This window comes from Eschrichtius robustus, chromosome 2 (genome assembly GCF_028021215.1).
Source record: "Eschrichtius robustus isolate mEscRob2 chromosome 2, mEscRob2.pri, whole genome shotgun sequence".
In the NCBI taxonomy this organism is placed as follows: domain Eukaryota; kingdom Metazoa; phylum Chordata; class Mammalia; order Artiodactyla; family Eschrichtiidae; genus Eschrichtius; species Eschrichtius robustus.
In genome coordinates, this window is record NC_090825.1 from 12,526,706 (window position 1) to 12,552,574 (window position 25,869).

General features: G+C 45.5%; 1 protein-coding gene across 1 annotated transcript in view; it reads right to left on the minus strand.

The window, feature by feature from the left end:
* ANKH (ANKH inorganic pyrophosphate transport regulator) overlaps positions 1-24,582 on the minus strand; it is a 141,153-nt gene extending 116,571 nt beyond the window's left edge. Inside the window, exon 1 of the mRNA XM_068535162.1 lies at positions 24,121-24,582. Coding sequence (XP_068391263.1) covers positions 24,121-24,216 — 96 coding nt within the window. The 5' untranslated portion in view covers positions 24,217-24,582. The remainder of the gene's footprint in view (positions 1-24,120) is intronic.
* Positions 24,583-25,869: the final 1,287 nt, after the last annotated feature.

Sequence of the window (25,869 nt, forward strand, 5' to 3'; positions counted from 1 at the left end):
TGAGTTGACCATCCATGCGGCCTGTCGAGTCTTTAGTTTGCAGCATCCTGAGAAAACACTCAGCTAAGCTTCTTGGGCTGGACTTGAATCAGATGCTGCTGGTGGGTGTGGGGAGTGGGAGCTTCCTTCTGTCTCTCCCAAGTCCCCTCCATCACTAAGTGCTCAGGAGCCATGACCAAGCAGTCATGTCACCCCTGAATGGTGGTTTTCCATCCCTTTTCCTCTCAGTAACAGAGCCTAGAGCGGAATGTTCTGGATATTCTGGACACAAGGCAGAACACATGAAGATGCCTAGAGAGAAAATCTGTCCTCGCCACCCTCTCCCCTGCTCCCACTGTGGTTCCGCGGCAGGACGGCAGAGTCTTGAGAGCTTCCCGGTATGGCGGGTGCTGAGCTGTGGTCAGAGCGCTGGGGTGATTAGAACATCCCAAGGATGTAACTGCCTGCCCTGCGGCAGTGGGAGCCCATCTCCTGGGCCATTCAGCTCCCCAGCCAATGAGTGCCCTGGTTCTCATTCCTCTATAACACACTGGACCCCCAGCAGATAGGAACTTCTGCCGATGAGTACGGGGGCTGGCCAAAAAGGAACGAAAAGAGCCCATGTCCTGGTAGCAGAAGAGGTGAAGCAAGCAACCCTGAAGCAAGTGCGGGCGGCCAGGCCCCGGTCAGAAGCCTGAGCCTGAGGAGGCAGTGGACGGGAGGGAGGAAACTCAGCCTCCTCTATGTGCCCTGGCTCTCGCCATAAGCTCTGAGCGGGGGAGGTTATGGGCCTTCACCAAAGGAAAACTACGCGAGAGAAGCAGTAAGGAGAACCTTCCAGGCTTCATGAAATCCCGACTTCCAAACTGACAGGCAGGCAGCACCACTCACACACAGCGCGCACGTATTTTGCACACTCAGGTAAGTAAAGATACCTGGGATCTATTTTAGACACCTGAATGTGACCTTTTCATAACAGACAGGATGCTTTTCTCTTCCTCCTGTGAATCCACGAAGCGGGGGTAAAGGGGAAGAATAGGGTGTTCTCGCATCATCTCCGAGATTCTGACCTGCAGTCAAGGTCACATTCACAGTACAGCAAATGAGCCCCTTGGCCGCAGAGCAGGACGACTTCATTAGCTAGGCTGCGGGATTTGTCTTCCTCTGCCTCATGCCTTACACTTCCCCTGAGTTCAAGTATAACCTAAAGCCTTTTAAAATTTTCTAATATCCCCAAGGCTGGCAGTCTTGGGACAACTCTGATGTCTTAGGTTTCTCCCTGCAGTCCATTCTTTCTCTGAACGATAAGCGAACAGGTTCACTTACTTCCTAAACACACAATTATGTTTCACTTGCCAAGTTTCCCTGACCTTACTTTTGGCCTAACGTGTTTCTAGCTACATGTACTATTTCAGCGTTTTCACCAAACTTCCTGACTGTCAGCTCAAAAGCAGCAGTCAAACTTTAATTTAGAAGAGGTCCTTAACCTAAAGAAAGACATTAATGCCGTTTTGATCTCCACTGTAGCCTTCTAACTCTTTAGGCTTGCCCTCACTTTGGTGAGCTTTCATGGTGACTATTTAGATTTATTAAGGTGTGTAGCTGTAACTCAGAGATGTGGGGACACAGAGGAAGTCAAAGATAACTTTATATTTTCCGTATTTCCAACCACACGCGGGAGCCAGGCCATCTGGTCTCAGATGAGCCCCGCCCACTGTGTGTAGCACCCCGCTTCATGGCGGCACAGGAAGAGCCTGCAGATTTGGGATTTGTTTATTAGCACACTTCAGGGATTTTTTACATTTGCTCTGAGTTTGAGACTTATTTCTGTCTTTCTTGGCCCCCTTCCCCCCCACCGCACGCCTTTCCTTTGTGTATAACAAGCTCTTTGTCTGGGTCTGAGAATTCTGGTGCTTCTAGGACCGTCTTTTAGGGAGGATTGGAGTCATCAGGTTGGTATCCATTTTCTACTTAAAAATGTTTCCTTCGGGGGAGAAATTACTTACCAGCCTATCATATTATCAACTTTTGCCTGTTCTTCTATTCCTGTTTAGCTAAGCATGCAAAGGGAAAACAGCTCTTTCTTTACCACTGAAATTTCAGAGTAGACTTTAATAAGATATCTGATCGTTTAACATCCAGATTAATGGTGTTGACAGAAACGTACTTTCCAATAAATCCTCCATTTTGTTAATTTGGCAAAGAACAAAAATGAGTATCGTTTCACCTGTTTGTCTAATAGTGAATCTGGTGAAAGTTTAGTCTGGGTGAATAAATGAGTCCAGAGCTGTCTTTCTTCCCTCTATCCTGCATGTGAAGCCTCCACCCTGAGGTTTAAAGGCTTCGCTGCTGGCAGAAGAAAATAGGGTGGTTTTTGTTTGTTTTGTTTTAACCCTCCTGGTTTCATTAAGAAAGAACAAGGAAAGAAGACAGTATAAAGTAATCAAACAAAACGGGTGTGTATGTGTGTTTAGGGGCTACTGTCCAGGAAGAGCTATCTCAGGAGTTCCTCATAAGACTTTAGTACTTGCCGCTTTTACCATGTAGGGCCATAAACTTACAGGGTCTTCTGTAAGACCCTACCCAAAGACTTGGGTTGACAATGACTTGAGAGGAAGTTACTCTGGGTCCAGCCCTAGGAGAAGCACACAGGGTTGCTGGAGTTCCCCTTGGATTCCAATCCACCAAGGGAGAAGGCAGAGAGCCTAATCTGACTCTCCCCACACTGGGCTCTGTGGGGTACCTTTAATGTCCTACGACGCTGGTCAATGACCAAAGGTACAAGGGGACCCAGGGTATGTCTGACCAGCGACGTGCCAAAGGTAACAGGTTAATCACCCCAGGACTGCAAACTGGCCACAGAAAACTCTCCTTGTGGGCTTTTCACCATCTAAGAGATCCCAGTAAAACTCTTATTTTGACACAGCCAAATTCTAACCTCCTGAGTGTCTTTTGGTAAATCATGCTCAGAGCACCAGGTCAGACTGCTAGGAGACCGCTGTGATGCTTAACGTTTGGAGGCTGCTACCAAAGTGTCTACAATGACTATTTCCATGAGTCAAGGGCTGAAGAAGGCACTGCTATCGTTCACGTGTATTTAGTGTAACAGTCAGTGGAGTTTGGCCTGTGGTAAGAAGTGGGCAAGAGTTATTTAATAACCGCTTTTAAGTGCTTCTTACTCATTCAGCTTTTCAGAGGATTTCTTTTGCAGCTATTTCCTATGTGGGCGACGGAACGGTAGCTCAAGCGTAGATGGTGAAGCCATAGCTAAGCAACTGATTCTCGTTTCTTGGGCTGTTTCTGTGAGAGATCTAGTCTGCATCATCCAGCACAACTCCTATGGGAGAGAGCACACCCATCTCACACACTGGGAAATGGACTAAGAATGAACCTCAGGTTCGGTGCCTTTCAAACTGCGGTCTTGCAGGTTGTCTTACAAGATGAAGGGCTCTTCCTCAAAAGCAGTGCATTGCTCTTAGGGAGAAGAAGGGGGCCGATGAACCACTGAAGGCACAGGGTTAGTTGACAAGGGCAAAACCTTTATTATTTTTATCCATACTGGTGGGGGGAGAAAAAGAAGTAAAAGTAGGCATCTCAAAATGAGCGATTATGCGGCCAGTAAAGAAAACAGAGATCACTGAGGGAAAGACGAGATGTTACTGGTTTTGAAATGAAGTCTTTGCTATGGAGGCTGAACTGTAGTGCTCTGGGTAACAGCTGTGTACGAGGATGCCCTGACTGGGGAAGGACGGAAGGTACCTTTCTTCCTGCGGGACCGGCGGGCTTCAGCCAACAGAAGCAGCAAGCTCACAGCACTAAGTGAACAAAAGGGTCGTAATCAAGAAGGATGGTGTGTATCAGGGACTTCATCTGTGCTCCTGTGAAGCAGCTCTGCACAGGGCTGATGCTTTCATTTTAGCTGTCCTCTGGGACTGCCAGGGCCACATCAGCCGAGGACAATCTACTGCTCAGGCTGCCCAAACATATGGGTGGGCAGAGGGACAGGCCATTTGTCCTGTGCCTGCACACATGGACCATGGACCCAGCCTTTCCGACAAGCTTAGGATAGAGAGAAAGGGAGGAGGACCACGTGCTTCCAAGTAACCGCGGCTCATTAGGAGACTCCCATGAAAAACTACAAGTGAAAATTCAAGAAGGATTTTTAGTTTGCTTTTTTTAAGTTTTACACTGTTCTATGAAGATGAGAAACTTCAAATGTCACAATTGCACCTTTCTATGATAAAGCAGTAGTAATTATTGGGAAGAAGATGACATCTTATTATGAGGAAAAGTAAGGTATACATTGTTTTTAATGCTCTGTTGAAAGAAAAAGAGTGATTTATCTCCCTCCATCCTCCCCCTCACCTCACTCCCCTCCCCACCAAAACAAAACAAAACAAAAACAGAGAAAAGCAAAAAACAAACAAAAACACACCTCAGAAGAGATAAAAGAAGAAAAATGCTTTCATGCCTAGGAGCTGTCCACCCTTAAAAAGGACAATAGCACGTGTATAAAATGGTTATTTCTATTGTACATTTTTGGAAACCACACCAACATGCAGACTAGAGGAGCCGACAGTCACCAAGAGGTTAACTGTACTGTGTTCTCATCCAGTCTGGGTTGCAGGCTTTATTTTTTGAAGCCCCACCATCAGCTTTACAGAAATCCATGCTTTGCTTTCTAAGGTTTTCCTTTTTCAGAACTGACTCCATCCCATTAAAAAGAAAATCTAGTTTATTTCAAACAACCTATAAATATTTTACATCATTCTAAGGGAAACCTCAAACAACAGAAAACTATCAAAATGTTGCCAAGGTTACGTACTCAATGATTTAATAACCTCAAAAGGGAAATACATGTAAACAAGTACATATCACAGTTCTGGGTTAAGGAGGACAGGGTTAGTTTACCAAACAGTGTAGTGTTTTAAAAACATATCACTCTTATTTCCACTGTTGCACATCAGCCTCAGGTGCTAAGGAACTGGCATATACTGGAGATCAGATTTCTTCTTTATAAACTTGTTACAGCAGTAAGTCCCAAATGCATTCTCTCTCTCATCTGGATTTTGGGGAGGGAAAGCAGTCTATTTCTATTCTTGTCCTTATTTTCTCCCTTTGTGTAATGGTAAATGATGCAATAAAATCAGAATCCCTACGGCAAAGGACTTTCCCCTCTTGCAATGTTAAATACACAGAGATAGCTTATAAACTATGATTGCTAAACTTTATTTGTATAGAAGTCCTTGCAGGTCATTAGGCTATGTATTGGATAGACAGAGGGAGGGAAGGCAGGCTTAATAGCAATAGTGTTTGCTAGCTATCAGATTACTATTACTTCAGTGTTATTCTGTTTGGATCCCATGCTATAACGTGTAATATACTATTGCATTGCTATGACATATGTCACATTCAAAGCATTTTGGTTTGGCCACGGCCCACACTGATGACCAAAAGTGCAAAGTGCAGAATACTCTTTACTAGGAGACAACAGCTAATATTATAGTGCTGTTCTTCACATCCGGGTCTACTCAGTCTAATTCCAGCCATGGTTGTGCAGGATGATTCCTCTGTCCTGGATGAAGGTACCTGGCAATCAAACAAGATCGCCATGCACTAATATACTGCTCTAATGTCACCTGCTCTGCACCCCTAAAGAGAAGCTGGTCTTTGTGGGCTCTCAGGACTGAGGGCTGGGAGTGGACAGGGGTCTCCCCAGCACCCTCCTCCACCTCCCTGGGATGTGCCCTGCAGGGTTAAGACCATCTCCACATCAGGGCGCACCTCAGTGGTCGCAAATCACCCTCTTTCCCCTTGAGTGAAATCACCTCCCACAAAGGCATCGTTTTGAGTGGTTTTTTTTCACCAGAAAATGATTTCTCACCCAAACACAAGAATAACTGGTTTTCAAGGTAGGCAGTCTCACTAGTGTCTACATTATGACCGGCTGACAAACCCGAATATCAAGTCTGTGCCGCTAGTAATCTCTCCAGATTCAGCATTGGAGGCGAGCTGCTTCTTGGTTGGGGGGGAGGGAGGCCACCTTGATGCGCTGTCCCCTTCCAGCCGCACACCCACAGCGAAGCAAGCTCGGGGTATTGTGCTTAGGAAGACATCGAGTGGACTCAGATAGCTGTCCCTCCATTTAGAGGGACAGATGTGCTTCAGCTGATAGAAGATGGGGGACGTACACGCTAACCCTGAGCAAATCACATTTGTCACGTGGCTTATATTTTCAGGCACGGGGTCACTTCACCCAGTGATTTCACTCAAGCCCTTCTGAGGTTCCATCTGTACCCAGTGCTGTAAGAAGGGGAGCCGGAAGGCAGGCACAGTCGATGACGTCACACACCAGCCCTGCCCTGGGAAGGGGGGCGTTTCGTAGGGAGATGGGGAGACAGATGGGTAACTATGGAGACGCTGTGGGCTGTGAAGACAGGGGGATGAGGCACACGGGGCAGTAGCCTGGCGTCTCCAGGAAGGGTGGAAGGAAGGCCACTCTCTCTGCCTCTCTGGAGCCGGCTTCCGTGAAAAAGCAAGAAACTCAGCAAGGCAGAAACCCGTGGAAACCAATCTGAAATGAATGAATGCCTGGAAGGGAAAAAAAAAAAATCAAAGAAAAAAAGACACCTGATTTATGAAAAGGTGCTGAAAAGCAAGGAAACTGAAAAAGTTGGCCAGAAGGCACAGCCAATGAAAGCCCACATGGAATGTTCTTTTTTTTCACCTGATTAGATTTGAAGAAAGTAATACTCTGTAGCATAAATAAGGAGAAGGAACGCAAGGCCCTCAGATTCAGAGGAGGAAAGGTGGGGGGGCGGGGAAAAACATCCGGTGGTTTGGGGAAAGCAGAGCCACAGGCTATGATATTGAAGGAAGAGAGCCATGAATAAATATGAGGATGGAATTCCAGGAGGACCCAGGTGGAGCCTGCACGTGACTCTGAACTGCTAGGCCTGTGCTGTGACCCCCCCCTTCAGTGCTGAAAGGGAAGTACCCCCATCCTCTTCCTGAGGACAGAGCAGACCCTCACATAGAATGGGGAGGAGGCTTAGGTCAGGGAGACACACAGGGAAGGAAGGCCGTCCTCCGACTGTGGTCCTCTGATCGGAGCACAGATCACGGCCTCTCAATATATTGTGAGAATATATTTTACAAACTGTGAAGTACTCTACAAATGTGTACTGTGCACCAGGTAAAGCAAAGGGCGATGTTTATTTTGTTGCGTTAAAACTGAGTCCCCCTACGACTGAGTTCCCTTGCTGAGTTTATGATTAATCTCTCTATCCAAAACTGTATTTCCTTTTTTTTTTTTTTTTGAAAATTATTTATTTATTTATTTCTGGCTGTGTTGGGTCTTCGTTTCTGCGCGAGGGCTTTCTCTAGTTGCGGCAAGCGGGGGCCACTCTTCATCGCGGTGCGCGGGCCTCTCACTATCGTGGCCTCTCTTGTTGCGGAGCACAGGCTCCAGACGCGCAGGCTCAGTAGTTGTGGCTCACGGGCCCAGTTGCTCCGTGGCATGTGGGATCCTCCCAGACCAGGGCTCGAACCCGTGTCCCCTGCATTGGCAGGCAGATTCTCAACCACTGCACCACCACGGAAGCCCTATTTCCTTTCTTGTCCCCTCTGACCTCAATCCCTTTCATGTCCCCTCCGACCTCAATTCTCTGCTAACTGAACACTAATCAACCAGAGTCAGAGGACTAAAATTGCTGTTGTTAACATCGTTAACGTACTATAATTGCTATTATACAAATAATCATTAATGTACAGACTCAGGTTGTTCCTCCAGGGCATGATGAGCTAACAGACCCGCAATCCATGGACCACCTCGCCAGAGAATGCACACTGGGGACATCCTGACCCCCTGAAACTATGATGAAGAAATGTCAAGAAAGGTCACAAGAGGATGATTAACCCCAGCTTCTTTGTTCTTCCCCTTTAAACACTGCCCCCCCCCCCAACTCAAAGACCAAATAGGAGTGGATCTGAGGTTTATCTCCCACTCCCTTGCCTAAGGCCCTGCAATAAACCCTTACTTTGTTGCAGACACCTGCTCTCAGACTTTGGCTTTCTGAGCCTCGGGGCACACCAGCCCTTTCTCAGTTACAGCCTCCTGAAAAAAGACTGTCCACTTCTGCTGAACGTAAAAGAAAAAACTGGGTTAAATGTTTGTTTTCCACCCGCTTAATTTAAGGTATTTGTATTAATACTGGCCGATTCTTTAAAAACAGAAAGAAATGTACAAATATATATATTTATTTATTTAAAGGTGTTCCTTTTACAATATGGATATGGTCCAATTACAGAAAATATTTTCATTTCCACAAATTTTCACCTCGGTTCTGAGCTTCCTAGTAGCTTATTGGTTTCTTAGTATTAAATGCTGCATTTTGACTATTTTTCAAGAGGGTATCAAGATATCAATGGAATGAGGGCACAGGTAAGCCTACATCAATAGATACAGGTCGATGTTTTAAAATTTTGTTCTCACTAGAAAACTTAGCAATAACACTAGAAAACTTAGCGATAATACATTTAAAATTAGAGTTTGAATGCCACTTAATGGACTAATCAGGGAAAAGGAAACATGATACAGAAGTGGCAGGCCCCTTGGAAATTAGCTAGGCATGTAAGACATGATTAGGTCACAATAAATTACAGGGCGGGGAGCATGAATTTTAAAGTCCACGTAGCTACTGATTGTGAACAGCAGAACAAGTATTTCTCTAGCCATAAAGAAATCAGAGTTATTTTGCATGTGAAAACATTCAAAACTGCCTTCCATGTCACACTAGCAGGGGACAGCTCACTACTACAGACCTTAGCTGACATCAGCTTACAGGCAATGGTTTCCCATGGAAATGGCTGAAGGCACGTGACCTTCCTCTTATCGCCATCACCACCCCCGCCTCCCCCGGCTGTCCTGGGTCCCGGAAGCCAGCGGGAAGCGCGGGTCCCACAGCAGCCTGCAGGGCGTCCAGCCCCAGGTTCCCCTGTTCTTCCGTCTCCCACCGTCCACCCAGGAGAATCTGCCCAGTCCCACCTGTTAATTCCACCCCGGGGGTTCTGTTTCACATCCACCCATCTCTCCTCCAAGTCTTGTCAAGTCATCCTCCTAGGACTGTTGGACACTCCCATTTTTGAGTTCTCAAATGACCACAATCACAGCCAATGAGGCACATGGATAGAGAAGACATTTTGATTTTAAATTCACCCAGTTTCAAAGGCCCGTGGCACTGACCTCCTCCTCTCCCACGTGCCAGCACCTCCCCTAAATTGTTATTAAGCCAACTGTTCATACAGGTAATTAGGACAAATGATATTTTTCAACATTACTGCTTTTTCCAACGACTGCTATTCTAACAGCATTGTTTTCTACTACTCCTCGTTGCAAATAGATAATATTTTAATAACATTAGGGGTAATGTAACTTTGGTCAAGTGGCCTGGAAACCTAACCACAATTTATAATATTATTTCTACAGCAAAATGTATTCTGAATGACTTTTATGAATTACAGCCAGGCTGTAAGCTGTAGACAACACCAAAATACAAACACACAAACATAAAGCCATAAAAAGAACCCCTCTAAGGTTGGTCCACTCCCTGCTGTTTACACAGTAAACATTTAATATACAGAGAGAGGGAGCAAAACCAAGGCGCCTCATCAAATTTACTTCCAGATGACATCTCTGCTGTCACCAAGCCCTGGTCTAACTGTGATATTATCCTAAGCACAGCACAAAGATGATGAGGATAAACTTGCTTCCCCCAGAGTCCTAATGTATTCCAATGCCAAATATTCCGAAGTATTTTGAATTTTCCAATCACTATTTCATTAAAGCAAATGGCTGAGAACTGACTGTATTATAATAAAGCATTTTTAAAGCATGAAGGAAAAAATGAATATTCATAGTATTTGCATTTAGGTGAAAATGCAAATAGCTCCCATTACGGATAATGTAATGCAGTGGCCCCTTGGGGAGGAGGGGAAGAAGAGAGACAGAAACAGAGCAGCAGTGCTATCCAGATACTAAGTATTTCTTGTTGTTCCCACGGTTATGCATAATTTGTATTCTCGCTCAGGCAAGCAATGTAAGACATCTCACTAGATCTATTAACGAATTACCATGACTGAAATGGAACTCATTCCCTTCACCAGCTCTTTTATAGTTGGGTAGCATCATGGTCAGCTTCACCCCCTCCCGGTGGCCAAGTCCATTTGATTCTAGATAGCTTTTCTCTTTTAGGGCTCCCTCCCCGCCCCCAGCCCTACTCCAGGCCTCCTGCAGCTCGCCGGTGGTGGCCACAAGAGCCTCTTAATCGGTTTCCCCACCTCTGCTCTCACCTCCCTCTAATTCATTAGCCACACCGAAACCAAAGTTATCTTTCGAATATGCAAATCCAAGCACATCACACCCCCACTGAGAACCCTTCAACATTCCCCAGTGGCCTAATGATCAAGGCCAAACCCCTTACCCTGACTGACGGGGTACTGTCCCACTCACAGTAAGCATCTGCCATTTTCCACCTGGGACTCTCTTGCTTTCCAGAATAGCAGATACGCCACTCTCTTTAGATCTCAGGTCTCAGCTGGAACCAAAGCTTCCCTGACCCTTAGGATGGGTTATAGGATCCTGGGATAAACACCCTATTCTTCCCTTATCTCAGAGCTTATCACATTCTTTGGTAGGTGCCTGCCTGTCTGTTTGCCCTTCTAGATTAATCGCTGCACAGCTAAAAGTCAGTCCTTTTCCCTATTCCGTCTTTAGTGACTAGCACTGGACCTGCCACACCGTAGGTGTTCAAGAAGCATCTGTTGAATGAACACATTCATGAAGACACTCTTGCCCCCTGCATTCCGTATTCTCTATTAATAGTGAAACTATTCTCCATTTAATAGGGAAAACACTCCAAAACAGTACAGTAAGCACCTGAGAAAGAGGGTTACAACTTTCAGCTCATTAAGCAGACCCCATAATTTGTTTCAAACACCTTGGTGTGTTACTGCCATAACTGTCAACAAATTTGAAAAAGGCTTGGTCCCATTTGTATGTCTAGATTAGAGAAGGGGCCAGTGGTACATGTAGCTACCCTCCCCAAAATCTGTGTCAAACAGCAGCCTATGATTAAGATAAAATGAAATTTAACCTATCATTTCAAAAAGTGCATGTTACCTAAATCCTAGTAATTCAACTAAAACCAACCAAACAATCAAAAACAACAACAACAACAAAAACCCCACTACTGAGCAAATCTAGCCTTAAACATCTTTTCCCCAAAGTAGGAAAAAAAAAAAAACAAAACCCAGCGAAAGTATTGCTGACACACACGTAAAATCCAAGTGTTTTCCAGCATCTGTCCTCCAGCATGCTTCCGCCCCTGCTTGCCCCTAAGCCAGCTGGCTCTAGTTTAGCAAGTCCCCTTAATGCGAGTCACGGATTCAATACAGAGCAAGAACAGTCGGCTCTAGTCAAGGACGGGTGACAATAAACAGGTGTAGCGGCAGCATGCCTGGCTCAAAGTCTTAGTAATACCGCCTTACATAGGGGCAGCGCTTCAGACTTTTCAAAGCTCTTTTGTGTCTAGTCTCTGTGTGGTCTGCACTTCCAAAAGAAGGTACAGAAACCCTTTATACCTGTTTAACAGCTGGGAAAGCTGAAGCCCCCAGAAGTCAAGTTCTTTGCTCAAGGTCATAGAGCCAGTGGGTGCAGGGATGGAGGAGGTCAAGTCCACGGGGGCCTATCAGGAGTGGACATTCTTTCTCTCAACCATGCTGTAGTCAGCTTGCAGCACTGCTAAAAACGACAGAGAAGCCACAGGGACTCAGGGCCTCTCTCAATAAGCATGAACTATTTCCCCTCTCTGTTTGCTCTGCTGCTTTTCTCCAAGGCGGGCTCTAAATAGCAAGAAGACCAGTTTAAACTGAAGAACCCAGGGGCAGGGTGGTAGAAAAGAGAGAAGAACACTTTCTGTTCTATTTCCCCTAAATATCACTAGCTCCGCATTTCCCTAGAACAGTCAACTCCAAATACTCTCCTCTGAGACCCTAAGCGTGAACTGTTGGTCAGAGAAGACTGGCTGCTCTGCAGAGAGACTGAACGACCCGGCACAGCTATTCAATCTGTTCATCTTTAAAGTGGGGAAGGTGACCACCCCACCGTACATGCCAGGAGCCTCAGGCAGGACCTGGCACCTTGGAAGGCTGGTTAATTTTTTCCTCCTCTCCCACGAGTTCACCCAGGAAGTCTGGGGATGCAAACTTCTTAAGCATCACTGAACTCATCCAAAAAAGCACTTTTCTCTGCCATGAAACCTGCAGGGACAGATATCTTCCCAGATGTATGAGTAAAACCCACTCACTCCTTTTCCTCCCTGTGCTTCTGCCTAATCCCAAGTGCAGTACGTATTTGGTCCAAAATGTGCTTACTGAAAAGAATGAAAGTCCTGAAAGACTTTAAAAGTATTACATGATGAAAAACTGAACTGATCTCTCAGCATTTAAAAAAAAATGCTTTTAATAAAAGAAATCCTTTGAAGGAGTTCAGTACCATGTGGCTTTGAAAGAACTAGAACACAGTTTCCGGGGGCAGAACTCACTGGACGGGAAAATGGCATCCTGGCTGGGAATGTCCACTGGGGGCCGGGGCCACATGCAACAGGCGCCTGCAGGGGAACCTGGGACAACTTTCTACAGCCATGTGGTGTCGCACACAGTGGGAGGCGTGAAAAGGTGCGCACGTGCACAAGTATTTCTAGTGCTAATCCAAAGAAATAATCAGAAGCAAAGATCTCTGAACAAAAATGCTTCAGAGCACTATTTGTAATAGAATGAAACAGGAAAAACTGAACGTCTAGCTACAGAGTATTGTTAAGTAAATTACGGTGTATCCCTGTGAAAGAATGCCATTAATCATATTTGAGATGAATACTTAAAATCAAGGGAAACTGCCTGTGATATAAAGTGGAAAGAGGTTACAATTTTGTTTGAAAATACACGGATAGAAAAGAGATGAGAAGGACATGCACTAAAATAATAAATAGCAATATCTCTAGGTCGTGGGCCTAGAGATAATGGTATATATCCTCATTTTCTTCTTGATACTCTTATTTATTTTTCTTCTTTATACAATGACTATACCAGAATAAAATTAACAAAATTTTTTTTAAAGAGAGATTCTCTTCAAAAGCCACCAGCTTTCTGAGTAGCTTACGAAGTTAATGAAAATCTTTAAAATGTGGATAACTATACATAACATAAAATTTATCATTTTAACCATTTAAAGTATACAGTTCAGGGGCATCAAGTACATTCACAATATTGTGCGACCATCACCACCATCCGTCTTCAGAACTGAGTCATCCCGAACTGAAACTACCCATTAAACAATAACCCCCATTCCTCTCTCCCCTAAACCCTGGTGACTGCTACTGCACTTTTTGTCTCTATGACTTAGACTACTTAAGGTACCTCATATAAGTGGAAGCATACTTCCACATACACAAAAGCATGACCTTCTGTGTCTGGCTTATTTCACTTAGCATAATGTCCTCAAGGTTCATCTATGTTGTAGCATACATCAAAATTTCATTCCCTTTTTAAGGCGGAATAAATAGTCCATAGTATGTATGTACGTACCACATCACATTTTATGATACTAGCTTTGCGTTTTACGACATGAAGCAGACTTTCATTTTTAAGCATGTCTGAAAATCAAAATGATCAGCAGTCCATATAACTGAAGGATGTATATCAACTGAAGAATTAAAAACACCAAATCGTACAAAATAAGGGGAAAAGTTATTTTACACAGAAAGTCAAATTTTCTACCTGCCTTAAATCCACTAAAATCCACAACGTTGAGGCATATTTTGCAACAGGAAAGAGTAGCAGCGCTACACACTGTAATAACAGTGAGTGGCCGCGAACTCAGTTACCTGGGACCAAAGGCATATGTGTCGCTTTGTCTTAGCAATTAAAAAGGCTCCCACGGCACTCAGAACAGCGGTGGCCTCTGAGGGAGGGGCACCAGAAACCTTCTGGGCTGGTGGAAACCCTCCATATCTTGCCTGGGGTGTGGGTTATGTACTTACGTACGGTGTGCATCTGTCATTTGTCAGAACTCACGGACCTGTTCGTGTAAGATCTGTGTACCTCGCTGTAGGTGAACGATACTGTGATTTTTAAAAAGGAAAGAAACACAGGTTCGCCAGCCTCCTCCCCTGACAGAAGACATATTAAGCCTGAAAGAAATTAGAGTAAATAAGAATTTTAGGAAAACAGAAGTGGCTCTGCAGCTCAGTTACTGATGCCCGCTGCCACCGGCTGCTTAAGGCCCTTAGTGGACCTTCGGAACTCAGTCCAAGCTCCTTTCTCCACGCTGCTGAAACCCTGGTTCATCCGGGGAAGACTGGTAAACACTTGGACTGACTACCAACAGTGTCAGGGAACTGCCCAGGTTTGGTAAGCAGCCCAGTAGGTGTGAGGCCCAGGTGGCGTTGGCACATAAAGGTGTGAGCCTTAGCGTGGGAGTAGGGGAGGTACGCCCTGACCTCAGGTGGGGCTCCAGGTGATGCAACGCTGCATCGGAAAAGGGAGGGGGTGAGAACCATAACCTATCCCAAGAAAAAGCCACAGTTGAATGTGAGTCTGGAGCAGAGAAGAGACCCTTGACTTCCTATTTTGGGTCGGGCTGGTGGCAAGGGGCTTTCCAGTCGCTTCTGCGCGGGTCTTGGCTAGGATCATGAAGAGGTGGAAGTTACCTCTTTCTTAGGAAGCGTGGTTACTTGTTACTCTGCTCTGCGCTGTCTGTCTTTATAAAATGTCAAGCTTGGGCCACACGTCGTGGGAGACCGCTGTGTCCCAGCGCGGTAACTTTCCTGCCAAACCATTTAGAGCACTCAGACAATTTGTTTCTCTTTTTTGTAATCTGCTATTTTAGATTCTCCACACTGCCATTCCCCTGTATTGAAATGCATGACCCAGTGGCCAACAGATCTCGGGGCTGTTTATGGAGCAGCCGTAAGAGCGTATCTACTTCTTACCATCTTAAAGACAGCTCTGAAAACACAACACAGCCACACCTAAGCCAATTGGCGCGTGAAAAAGCGACAGTCCGGGACTCAAAAATCTCCCTAGACTTAATGTTATATATCTAAAAAAACTGAGCAGGGATTCTGACAAGCTTATTGATGTGGACTCATTATTATTTCGTTAAGAAACAACCAGGAGGTGACCAGCTTTCCCCATGTAAATGCTCTTGCTGGACCACAACCCGGAAAGCTTCCTGCCCCAAACTAATCCTTTCTGTGTCTCTCACAAAATAAGCTACTTTTAGTTCTCACATCCTGGGAAGATTACAGCCACAAAGCCAACTTCTGCCCTCTCTCATTCTTGCCTCAGCTTTCTCCCTAGAAAGTCTCGTTAATCTGCTTTTCAAAACATTCAGCTTTTCAGCCATTTCATTCCAACTGAATGCCCTGAGGAGCCTCGACCTCACCTTTCTAGTCACCCTTGGAAGTTCTCATCCAGGGAGTCCCGCTTTTGCTTTTAACTTCCTCCCAGCCCGAAGTCGCAGGTCCCCTCGGCCAGCCGCGGTCCCCATCCGGGTGGGATGAGCCCAGACGAGGCACAGGAAGTGCACTGGGAACGTGGGCTTGGAGGTGCCTCTCGCCCCCTTGTGCTGGAGAAGAAGGAGCCATACACACAGCCCCTCCCCCCGCCCTGAGGCTGGGGACAGAGATGTGGACCCACGTTAGTAAGAGGACTGCCCATTCACACTGACAAACCCACCTACAGAGAGGCAACCCTGTAACAGCGCTGGGTGTCACACTCATGGAAAGCCTCGCTGATCTTGTGATATCAAAACCCCATAAAAAATGTAAAAGCCAGCTGGGGCCTGTGAGCTAACTTGGACCAAAATGTACTCTTCCCACAAGAAATGAAGCTGGTCCACCTGTCCCTTGGGACCACGTGGCATTCCTGGACCAGCTGTCCAGGCTGTTTTCTGATAACTCATTATCAAGGAGAATAAATACCACCTTTGCCCTGACAAATAACTAAGCTCTTTCCCTTCCCAAGGCGGACTTGGAAAACATTTTTGGCATGGAGAAGCAGCCGTATAGAACCAGAAAGCTGTGACGCCTGAGTCTTCACTTGACTGAGATAACTGTAGTCTTGGTCATTTTAAGCTCATTTGTTCTCAGCATCGTGAGCGGTACTTGGTTTCTGGTATAGCCGCTGAATGATCCCCAAACCACAGAAACAGCAAAATTAAAACAAAACAGAAACAAACCTGGGGTTTGTATGGCGTGATATGAAGTCTGCTAATTTCCCTATCCTGTGACTCTATTCTCATCTTTGCAGATGGGTGGTATCCACTTTGGGGACAGGAGAATTTACAGAGAATGAGGCAGGGGTGACAACCTCCAGATAAGAACTGCCTCTGTGTGGTTTACTGTTCATCGCCATGACCACAGACTCACCGCGCTACTGCAAGTACTGAGTACCCTGCCGTACGTGATCACAAACTGCAGTGTGCAATCAGGCATCTCGCTCTGTGATGCTCTGACTGCAGAAGTGCTTCATGTATGTTTTCTCAGATAGGACCTGATTTGAGAGCAGGGCCTGTGTCAAATCTGGCAACACTTCCCTTATGCAAAGGTCACTTACCTGACATTGACTCTAGAATCTCTCTAGAAGAGAAACGAAAATAGGGCAGGGTAGGAGAGCTAGTGTAACAAAGTGTATACACTTTTTTCGCAAGGGAGACCTCCAAAATTATTTATTCTTCATTTTTTCATGGATTTCTAATGGATTTTAGTTTCTGGGGCACAGAGCAGATCCAAAGCAGAAAATTAAAAAGCAAGTATTCAACCTGTATTAGCTATTTTTATTAATTATTATTTTTATTTTGTCGGTCGGTGCCAAACTCTTTGTTAAGTATTTTGAGTATCACCTGTCAGTGGATATCCTGTCAGCTGATTGCCAGCACAACATTCACAAGCCACCAAAAAAATGTTCATTGAGTTTTGCATATAGTATTTATTTAATATGGTAGAGAAAGGTGCAATATAGATTTCTTGTACTACAAGAAGAAAAAGAAAACCAGTGATTTGCATTTTAAAGGATGAGCTTCAGGGACTTCCCTGGCGGTCCAGTGGTTAAGACTTCGCCTTCCAGGTCAGAATGGCCATCATCAAAAAATCTAGAAACAATAAATGCTGGAGAGGGTGTGGAGAAAAGGGAACCCTCCTGCACTGTTGGTGGGAATGTAAATTGATAACAGCCACTATGGAGAACAGTATGGAGGGTCCTTAAAAAACTAAAAATAGCACTACCATACGACCCAGCAATCCCACTACTAGGCATATACCCTGAGAAAACCATAATTCAAGAAGAGTCATGTACCAAAATGTTCATTGCAGCTCTATTTACAATAGCCAGGACATGGAAGCAACGTAAGTGTCCATCATCGGATGAATGGATAAAGAAGATGTGGCACATATGTACAATGGAATATTACTCAGCCATAAAAAGAAGTGAAATGGAGGTATTTGTAGTGAGGTGGATGGAGTTAGAGTCTGTCATACAGAGTGAAGTAAGTCAGAAAGAGAAAAACAAATACAGTATGCTAACACATATATACGGAATCTAAGGGAAAAAAAAAAAAAAAAAAAGGCCATGAAGAACCTAGTGGCAAGACGGGAATAAAGACACAGACCTACTAGAGAATGGACTTGAGGATATGGGGAGGGGGAAGGGTAAGATGTGACAAAGTGAGAGAGTGGCATGGACATATATACACTACCAAACGTAAAATAGATAGCTAGTGGGAAGTAGTCGCATAGCACAGGGAGATCAGCTCGGTGCTTTGTGACCACCTAGAGGGGTGGGATAGGGAGGGTGGGAGGGAGGGAGACGCAAGAGGGAAGAGATATGGGAACATATGTATATGTATAACTGATTCACTTTGTTATACAGCAGAAACTAACACACCACTGTAAAGCAATTATACTCCAATAAAGATGTTAAAAAAAAAAAAAAAAAAAGACTTCGCCTTCCAGTGCAGGGGGTGTGGGTTCTATCCCTGGTCGGGGAGCTAAGATACCATATGCCTCGCAGACAAAAAAACCCAAACATAAAACAGGAGCAATATTGTAACAAATTCAATAAAGACTTTAAAATTGGTCTGCATCAAAAAAATAAAACTTTAAAAAATAAAAAGGATAAGCTTCAGTTATCAAGAAAATGCACTCACAGAGGTAGCTCATATCTAGATAATTCTGCAATAAAACAGGGTTTTCTATATTTCTATGACATTGCCACATCAACTAATAAAGTCATAGGTGTTAAAAAAACACTGGATTTAATTTTTAAAATGTACATATGACCCAATTCACTCTGGTGTAAGTTTAAAGAGATTTATTTATTTCAGAGCAAAAAGACATGGAAACCAATTACTGGCCACTAATATAAAACTGGGCTTGTCACATCAAAAAAGTGAGATGATGCTATAAACGATATTACTTGGTACGCTTTTAAAACTGCTTTTAAAGAATCAGATGTATAACTAGAAAGAGATTTAGATATTGTCTTGACGTAAGAAGTATTTGATTTTCTTTTGAAGGAGATGCTGGGAAGACGTATTCTGACAAAGTAGTAGTTAGGCTGGTCATCAAACCACCTCAATAAATAAATGAGTAAAGAAACAAACCACAGAATTATACCTTTGTGGCTCTAGAAATAATCTACTTACCTAAGTGCAGTGAAAGAGAGGTACTTTAAACACAGATGTACATCTAAAGAAAACTGGGAAACACAGTGGAGAAGTGAGTATCAGTTAGACTAAGGAGGTCACGGTGTCCTTGACTAAATACGGACTGCCAGTGACCTCATTTTCTATGTATGAATGAGAAGCTGAAACAGGCATCAAATTATGCTAGGCATAAAGCCCAAGGCAGTCAGAGAAAACACATTATCTACTTATTACACAGAGATGCTCACTGAAACTTTATGTTGGAAAAAACAAACAAAAAACCTCAGCATTTAAACAATAGGGGAATATACAGCAAAGGAAATTACTGGATGTTCATGTAATCACATATCATACTGCTATTTAAAATCACAGTTAAATACTTTTAAGTGATATGGGAAAAATGCCTCTGTGTTCTGTGAAATATATATATATTAAAAAATATGTATATATATATATATGTACACACACATATGTATATCCTCAATTATGTAAAAAAAAAAAAAATTGGCAGGAGATACCCAAAACGTTAAAGGGGTTTTTTTTCTTCAGAGTCGAATTAGAGGTATTTTTACTTTTTTCCTCCATTTTTTAATATGTAACCAAACTTTAAATGTTATATGTTACTTTAATAATTGGAAAAAATAAATGTTGTTTTGAGATTTAGTCCATTAATATAGAATAGATTGGAGGAGAAAAAAGTCTCTCACCGACAGTTACTTAGAAACTTAACCTGGGATTTACTTTTCTGTCTGTAAGTACTTTGGAAAGTGGAACATACAATGGACACTTTTGTTATTACTTAGGGCAAGCTCTGCCTGGGGAGGTCTCTTCCATCACTTAGTGACGTTGGATGACGAGTCCCTGCCCAGTAGTGGCCAGTGCCATGCACAACATTCACTTAAAAAAAAAATTCCTGTACCTCCTGGAGACCTTTTTTTAAAGGGGGGTGAGGTGGGGGACATTTCTTTACTTAGTAGATGAGAACATTTATTAAGCTACTTCTCCTGGGCTTCTCTCTCTTTTTTTTTTTTTTTTTTCCCCCATTTTGTGATGTTAGTAATTTGAAACCCTCTTATACTGTGGAAGCCTAACTCTAGGTTTCTTAAGTTAGAAAGGAGGGCTGGGGAAACATGAAACATTCCTATTATACAACTTACTCTAGTAATCAACAATCCATATGCAAAACTCTTCGTTCACAGATAAAACCCTTGAGTCTTTGATCTATTATATTGGACCCAACCAAATTCAGTGATTCACTCAAGGTTACCTGAAAGAACGCAGGTAATCTCGTGAGTGTCAAAGAGTAGCCTGCCTGGCACTGAGCAGAACACATTTCTTCTAAAGTGAGAACAACTTCAACTTTTTCTCTTTCAAGTCTTCACAAGAGCTGTCCTTAACATTTTTAAGTGTCATTAGGTACCTTACAAAAAAAAAAAAATCACTGATTTATTCTACATAATTTGGTGAACTTGGCTTTTAAGGAATTCAGGGACTTTGTACCAAGTTTAATTTTAAACAGAAATCAGTCTTCTTAATATGGCGAAATCAAACGGGCATTTGCAGACCCCTCTGAAGAAATACATTGTATTTCTTCAATGTATCTTCGTATCTTCCATCTTTCTTTAGCAATCTATATTGCTCTAATGATGAAGACTAAGTGATTTCTAAATAATTTTGTGAAGTATCAGTTGTTTCTTATCTTTTTTCCTCTCTTTTAACCAAAGGCTATGCCAACCTTGTCAAAATAAGATACAGCATTGATTTAATTAATTATCTGGATAATTTGGCCCTTCTAACATGACCCTCTTGGTCACAATCTCCCTTTTCTGAGAAGTCTCGTTATGATTGGCTTACATCTGTTGAGTCTTCAAAATTCAAACTATGACAGCTAAGATTACATTTAAGCCAAGGCTGGAACTCCAAAAAGCCAGAACTTACTTCTAAATGTCTAAGAACTCCTGGGAGTGGCTCTCAGTGTGCAAGCAGAGAGCAGAGTGGCTAAGGGGCAGGAGGATATGGCTGGAGCCCGGGCTCTGGGCTGCACTGCCTGTGTAAACTTGGACAAGGGCCTTAACGTGCCTAGGCCTCTTATTCTTTCCTCATATATAAACATGTGCTGAGATGTTATAAGCACCTACTAAGTGCTCGATGAATGGAAGCAATGAATACTTTTGCTTCTCAATCTGTAAAAATAGAAATAAAATGCTAATTCCACATCTACTGCAATTATCATCAAGTGTTCTACACACCTAAAGGGTTCTACAAACATTGTTTTAGTTTCTGCAATAAGGGTGTACTCTCATTTCTTCCATGGTGCCTATGCTTAATATTAAAAAGCAGGTCATTTTATTCCATACAGCTTTTTTTTTTTTTTCAGTGTAGAATTCAACACTTGCCTCCACCCCCAAATTACTGCCACCATCAAAATTGAAAAATGGGATGATAGATTTCATTAGAGTAAATATTCCATAATATTTGGGTTTCTTCCCCGACTGGCCTATAACATTACAGGGAAAGCTCTACATAATGGATAACATTCATGGAAAACATCAGCAGGCCCTGGACGGGCTGTTACAGGCTTCTTCACAGCAGCCCCACACGCGGCACTAATAGCTCTGAGATAATGTGTAATTCCTTCACACAGTCACATGTGCTGCTTATTCAAATTTTAGTGGGATCTTGCCTATAGCTGGGTTTTCATTTTAAAGGTTCTGTCCACATTTCCGACAGAAACCACAAACTGAGATGTTTATTATCATTAAAAAAAAAAAAAAACCTCATCTAGGGAACATTTACAATGATTTCAGTATCCTTCTGTTCTTGACAAGTTAGAGACTTAAAAGCTAATGAGCTATTTTATTTTTTAATTTTGGGTTTCTTCATCATCTCGAACACCCGTGAACCAGGGACTGTTTTGACCTTTGGCCTCCCATGTCACCTAACCTACTTTAGAATTAGTAAATTACTGAAATGAGAATCACTGTTCACTCATAGCAAGGTATAATATACACCTACCCACTCTGAAAGAAGCACAGTAGAAACCTACATGTGTCCATCTGTCCATAGAACGTGACAAGACTCCACGTCAAGAGCTGCATACTTTCCGAAGTCTACCGTAGACCTGTATTTGCATAAAATAGGTTCACTGTTCCTCCTCTTTATTATGCCTCAAAGCAGTTGGGGTAAAATGTTCTTTCATTCATGACCCACCTATGACCAGGTCACTCTTTAGCTCACATTGCAATTCTTTCCCTCCAGTTTAACAGTAAGAAAAAGTAAGTTCTGTTCTTTGCACCCTGCCCCATTGCAAAATTATCATCTGATACTGGAAGGCAAAGCAAGGTTTTGGAAACATATCAATTTCTTCCCTCCATCCCCCCACCCTTAACTCTGATAAAATATCTCTACCACCAGGCAGCCTGTAACCTCATAAATACACTGGTGCTTAAGGGATAAGGACCTCAAAGGACACTTACTGATAAAACTTGCTTCGGTGCAACAAGACAACTCTTCCAGCACTTTGCTTATGTCACCTATGACAAGGAAGTTAGCAATGTCTCAAGGATGAGTGTGAATTATTAGACCCACTAGGATAGACCACCTGTGTAGTCTTTTATGTCTAGCTTCCCTTTTGTGACCTCAGGGAGACCCCTTTCTTTACACTCAAATCAAACCCTTAGTTATATCACCTTGCATTAAATCAAGGCAAATGTGAGGCAATACTGTGGTATGTTTCAGGCCATTTAATTATGGCAAAGAATACTCATTTCTTCCAGTTATCCCTACATAATACACACACACACACACACACACACACACACACACACATACACACAGCTGCTACAGTTCAGGGACAAGCGATCAGGTGAGCAGCCTGGGCTTTCTGACAACCTTTGGGGCAGCTCCAATTAGATAAGCTTTAAAACAGTAAAAGGTTGAGGCGAATACACAGCACTTGACTCATCTAAAATGTGCAGTGTAATAAATTCAGGCCTAAAAACCTTTCCAAAGATTAGAGGAAATGCCCAAAGTCACCAGTTGGTTATGCAAGAAGGGGAGATTTTTGGGGGGGGGTGGGAAGGTAGAGCATCAGAGGAGCCCTTGGGGGACCCTGGGGAGGTGCTGGCAGAGCAAAGTGGCAACAGAAAAGATATAATATTTCATCAAAAGAAATAAATTGGCTTACTAGCTAGACAAAGGTCTCCAGCGGCTATGCTGCAATACATTGTGAACACTTGTCAGCAATAAAATTCGAACTAAATAGTAGCTTACAAGGTGGGCTAAGTATTCGGGAGCTAAACAGTTGAAATCAATCAAAAGTTCTGAGCACAGAGAGACAAATGCAAGCAGATATTCATCAAAAGGAGGAGTCAAATGAACCCCCTTCCGAAAAACTGTTTGGTTTTTTAAAACTAAAGGTGCATCAAGATAGGTGCCTTTTCTATAGAAACATCCTTTGAGGTCTCTTGACTTAAAGGAAAGGAAATAGAGTGCTACAACGTCAGGAGCTGCTCAATCACATGCCGGGGCCAGTTCCGACACCTGCCCATCAAGGTGACAGGCTGCTGCCCTCTTCCCCCCAATCCTCTTCCCCCCAATCCTCTTCCTGGCCTTAAAAATGCAACTGCATCCCGCCGCAGGCCTGCGGAAACGGTCCGCACAGGCAAAGTGAGGAGTACCAGTGCCCCGCTGCTGGAGAGGCTGCAGCGCTTGATTTGCAATGACGCCACATGGAGAGAAATGGGGGAAAACATGAAGAAGAAACAAGGATGAGAAGGCAACAAACAAAATGTGCTCCCCCTCTTTAGTGGTGCAAGACGGAAAGAAAGAAAGAAAAAAAACCCCAAACTAGAGATGGCCAATGGTCGGCTTATCAGGACACATATGGGACGCCTCTAACCCATACATGAGCTTAAAAAAAACACAAAACAAAAAGAAGTACCTGGGAAATCAACTTGGACACATTCTAATACAAAATTCTCCCCATGATCACCATCACCACAAACTCGGGATAGATAAAACCCCAGCACTCAAGCTATTAGAAACTACATTTTACTTACAAACCAGAGGTTTATATAATCACAAATTACATAATACTCCTTCTGTGCACTAAAAATCCTTCTGTAGGTGAAGCTCCAAACCCTCCGGTCTTTTAACGTTTTCCAGGGAGAGCTGGAGAAGTCTGCGCAAGAACTGGGGGGAGGGGGGAATGGAATGCTGGAAAATCATCTTTGACAAGCTGTCAACCCAACCAAATGTTCCAGGATAAAAAGAGACTCGGAGCAGGTGACTCTCCTCTGTCCCCATCCCCTGCCGCACGGGCGTCTAAGGCCAAGGCAGAGGGAGCAGGGCGCAGGGTGCGGGGCGCGGCCGGGGCTTACCTGCTCCCCGAAGTCGATGGCTATGTTGGTGATGCCCAGGGGCACCAGGAACCGGATCAGGGGCCAGTAGTGCGTGAGCGCCGGGAATTTCACCATAGTCCCCGCCGTGGGCGGACCCCACACACATCTGCCGCCGGGAGGAGACTCTGCCGGGAGGAGCGGGCCGAGAAGGCCGGGCGGGGGCGCGGGCGGACGGAGGCCGGGACCGGCGGGGTCTCGGGGCGGCGGCGGCGGCGGCGGCGGCTCCTCGTCGCGGCTGCGGCGCCCTCTCCAAGCGCGGCTGCTCTAGCAGGAGATCCGCAAGCTCAAGTCCATCCCTGCTGCCCTCCCACACAACAAAGATCTGTCGGGAAAAAAAAGAGGAGGGACGGCGGCGGCGGCGGCGGCGGCAGAAGGTTCCGCTGACAGCGGCTCCATTATAAGCGCTCTGGGGCCCGGAAATAAATAACCGCGCGCACGAGGAGGCGCCGCCGCCGCCGCCGCCGCCGCCGCCGCCGCCGCCGCCGCGATGCAGAGGAAATCAGGGGCGGGCGCGGAGGCGCGGACACCGCCGGCGGCCAGGGGGCGGGCGGCGGGCTGGAGAAGGGGCCGGGCCGGGGGGGCGGCGCCCTCCTTCCCTCTTTCCCTCCGCCGCCGCCTGCGCTCGGCGCGGCCGCGGGGGGCGCTGCGCACGCACAGGCCGCGGAGCCTCCGCCTCCGCCGCGTCCCGGCGGCGCGGGGTGGGACTCGCCGCGGTGCCCCTGTCGGCCGAGGGGCGGCGGCGCGACGGTGCTGGGGAAGCGGGCCGGGGGCGGCGCGTGGCCCGAAGCCCGAGGGCACCGCGGGGGGAGCCTGAGGGGCGGGCGCACCCAGCGATCCGAAGGCCCCGGGGCAACCCGGGCTCCCTGGCCGGGCCCTGTCGCCCGAGCCCCGCGGGGCCGGGGGGCCTGGGGTCCCCGCGCTGTCCGGGAACCGGCCGGGGCGTGTGGGAGACTGGCCGCCAGGGCCGGCGACGTGAGCGCGGATGCGCGAGGAGGGATCGGGGCGCGCAGGGGCCGGGAGGGAGCGGGTTTGGGAAGCGCCCACTGCCCGCCTGGCGGGCACCGCGCCAGCCCCCATCCCCGGGTGGCCGCCTCGAGGCTGGCGGGGACGTGAGGAGGAGGCCGCTCCCGGAGGGGACCTGCTTGGGGCCCACCTGGACAGTTGTGGGCCCGGGAGAGATGGAGGCGTCGCTCTGGGCGGGCGCGAGAGACCGAGAAAAGGAGCATCTCTCTCAGGGTGTCCAGGGGCGACGGTGACCGCATCCCGGGGGTAAATGCGAGGAGGGCCTCGGGGACCGTCCCCGCAGGCGCGCAGGCTGGGCCGGCCGGCCTTCGGGGTACCCAGACCTGCCTCCACCGGACTTTGCCTACTGTGAACTGAGATTCTCCTCAATGCACCGCTATTGTAAACAAGAACAACAAAACTCGAAAAGTCTCTTTTCAATATAGAAGGGGAAAGAAAAATCTGTTCTACAATACTTGCCCCAGTGATTTCAGGGTTAAGAATAGCCATGCTGAGTGTTTTACCTAAAACTTGAGAACAGTACGGCAGGCAGCAAAGCCAGCATCCATCTCTGCCCCAGCGCGCTGTGACCAGAGGGTGGAGGCCGCGAATGAAAAGCGCCTCAAGAAGGGAGTGCGTGAAAATCGTTGTACCTTAAAGGAGGGTAAAAGAAGTCCTCGTGTACAGGTCTGGATTCACTGGTGTGTGACCTGGAGGCTCGCAAAG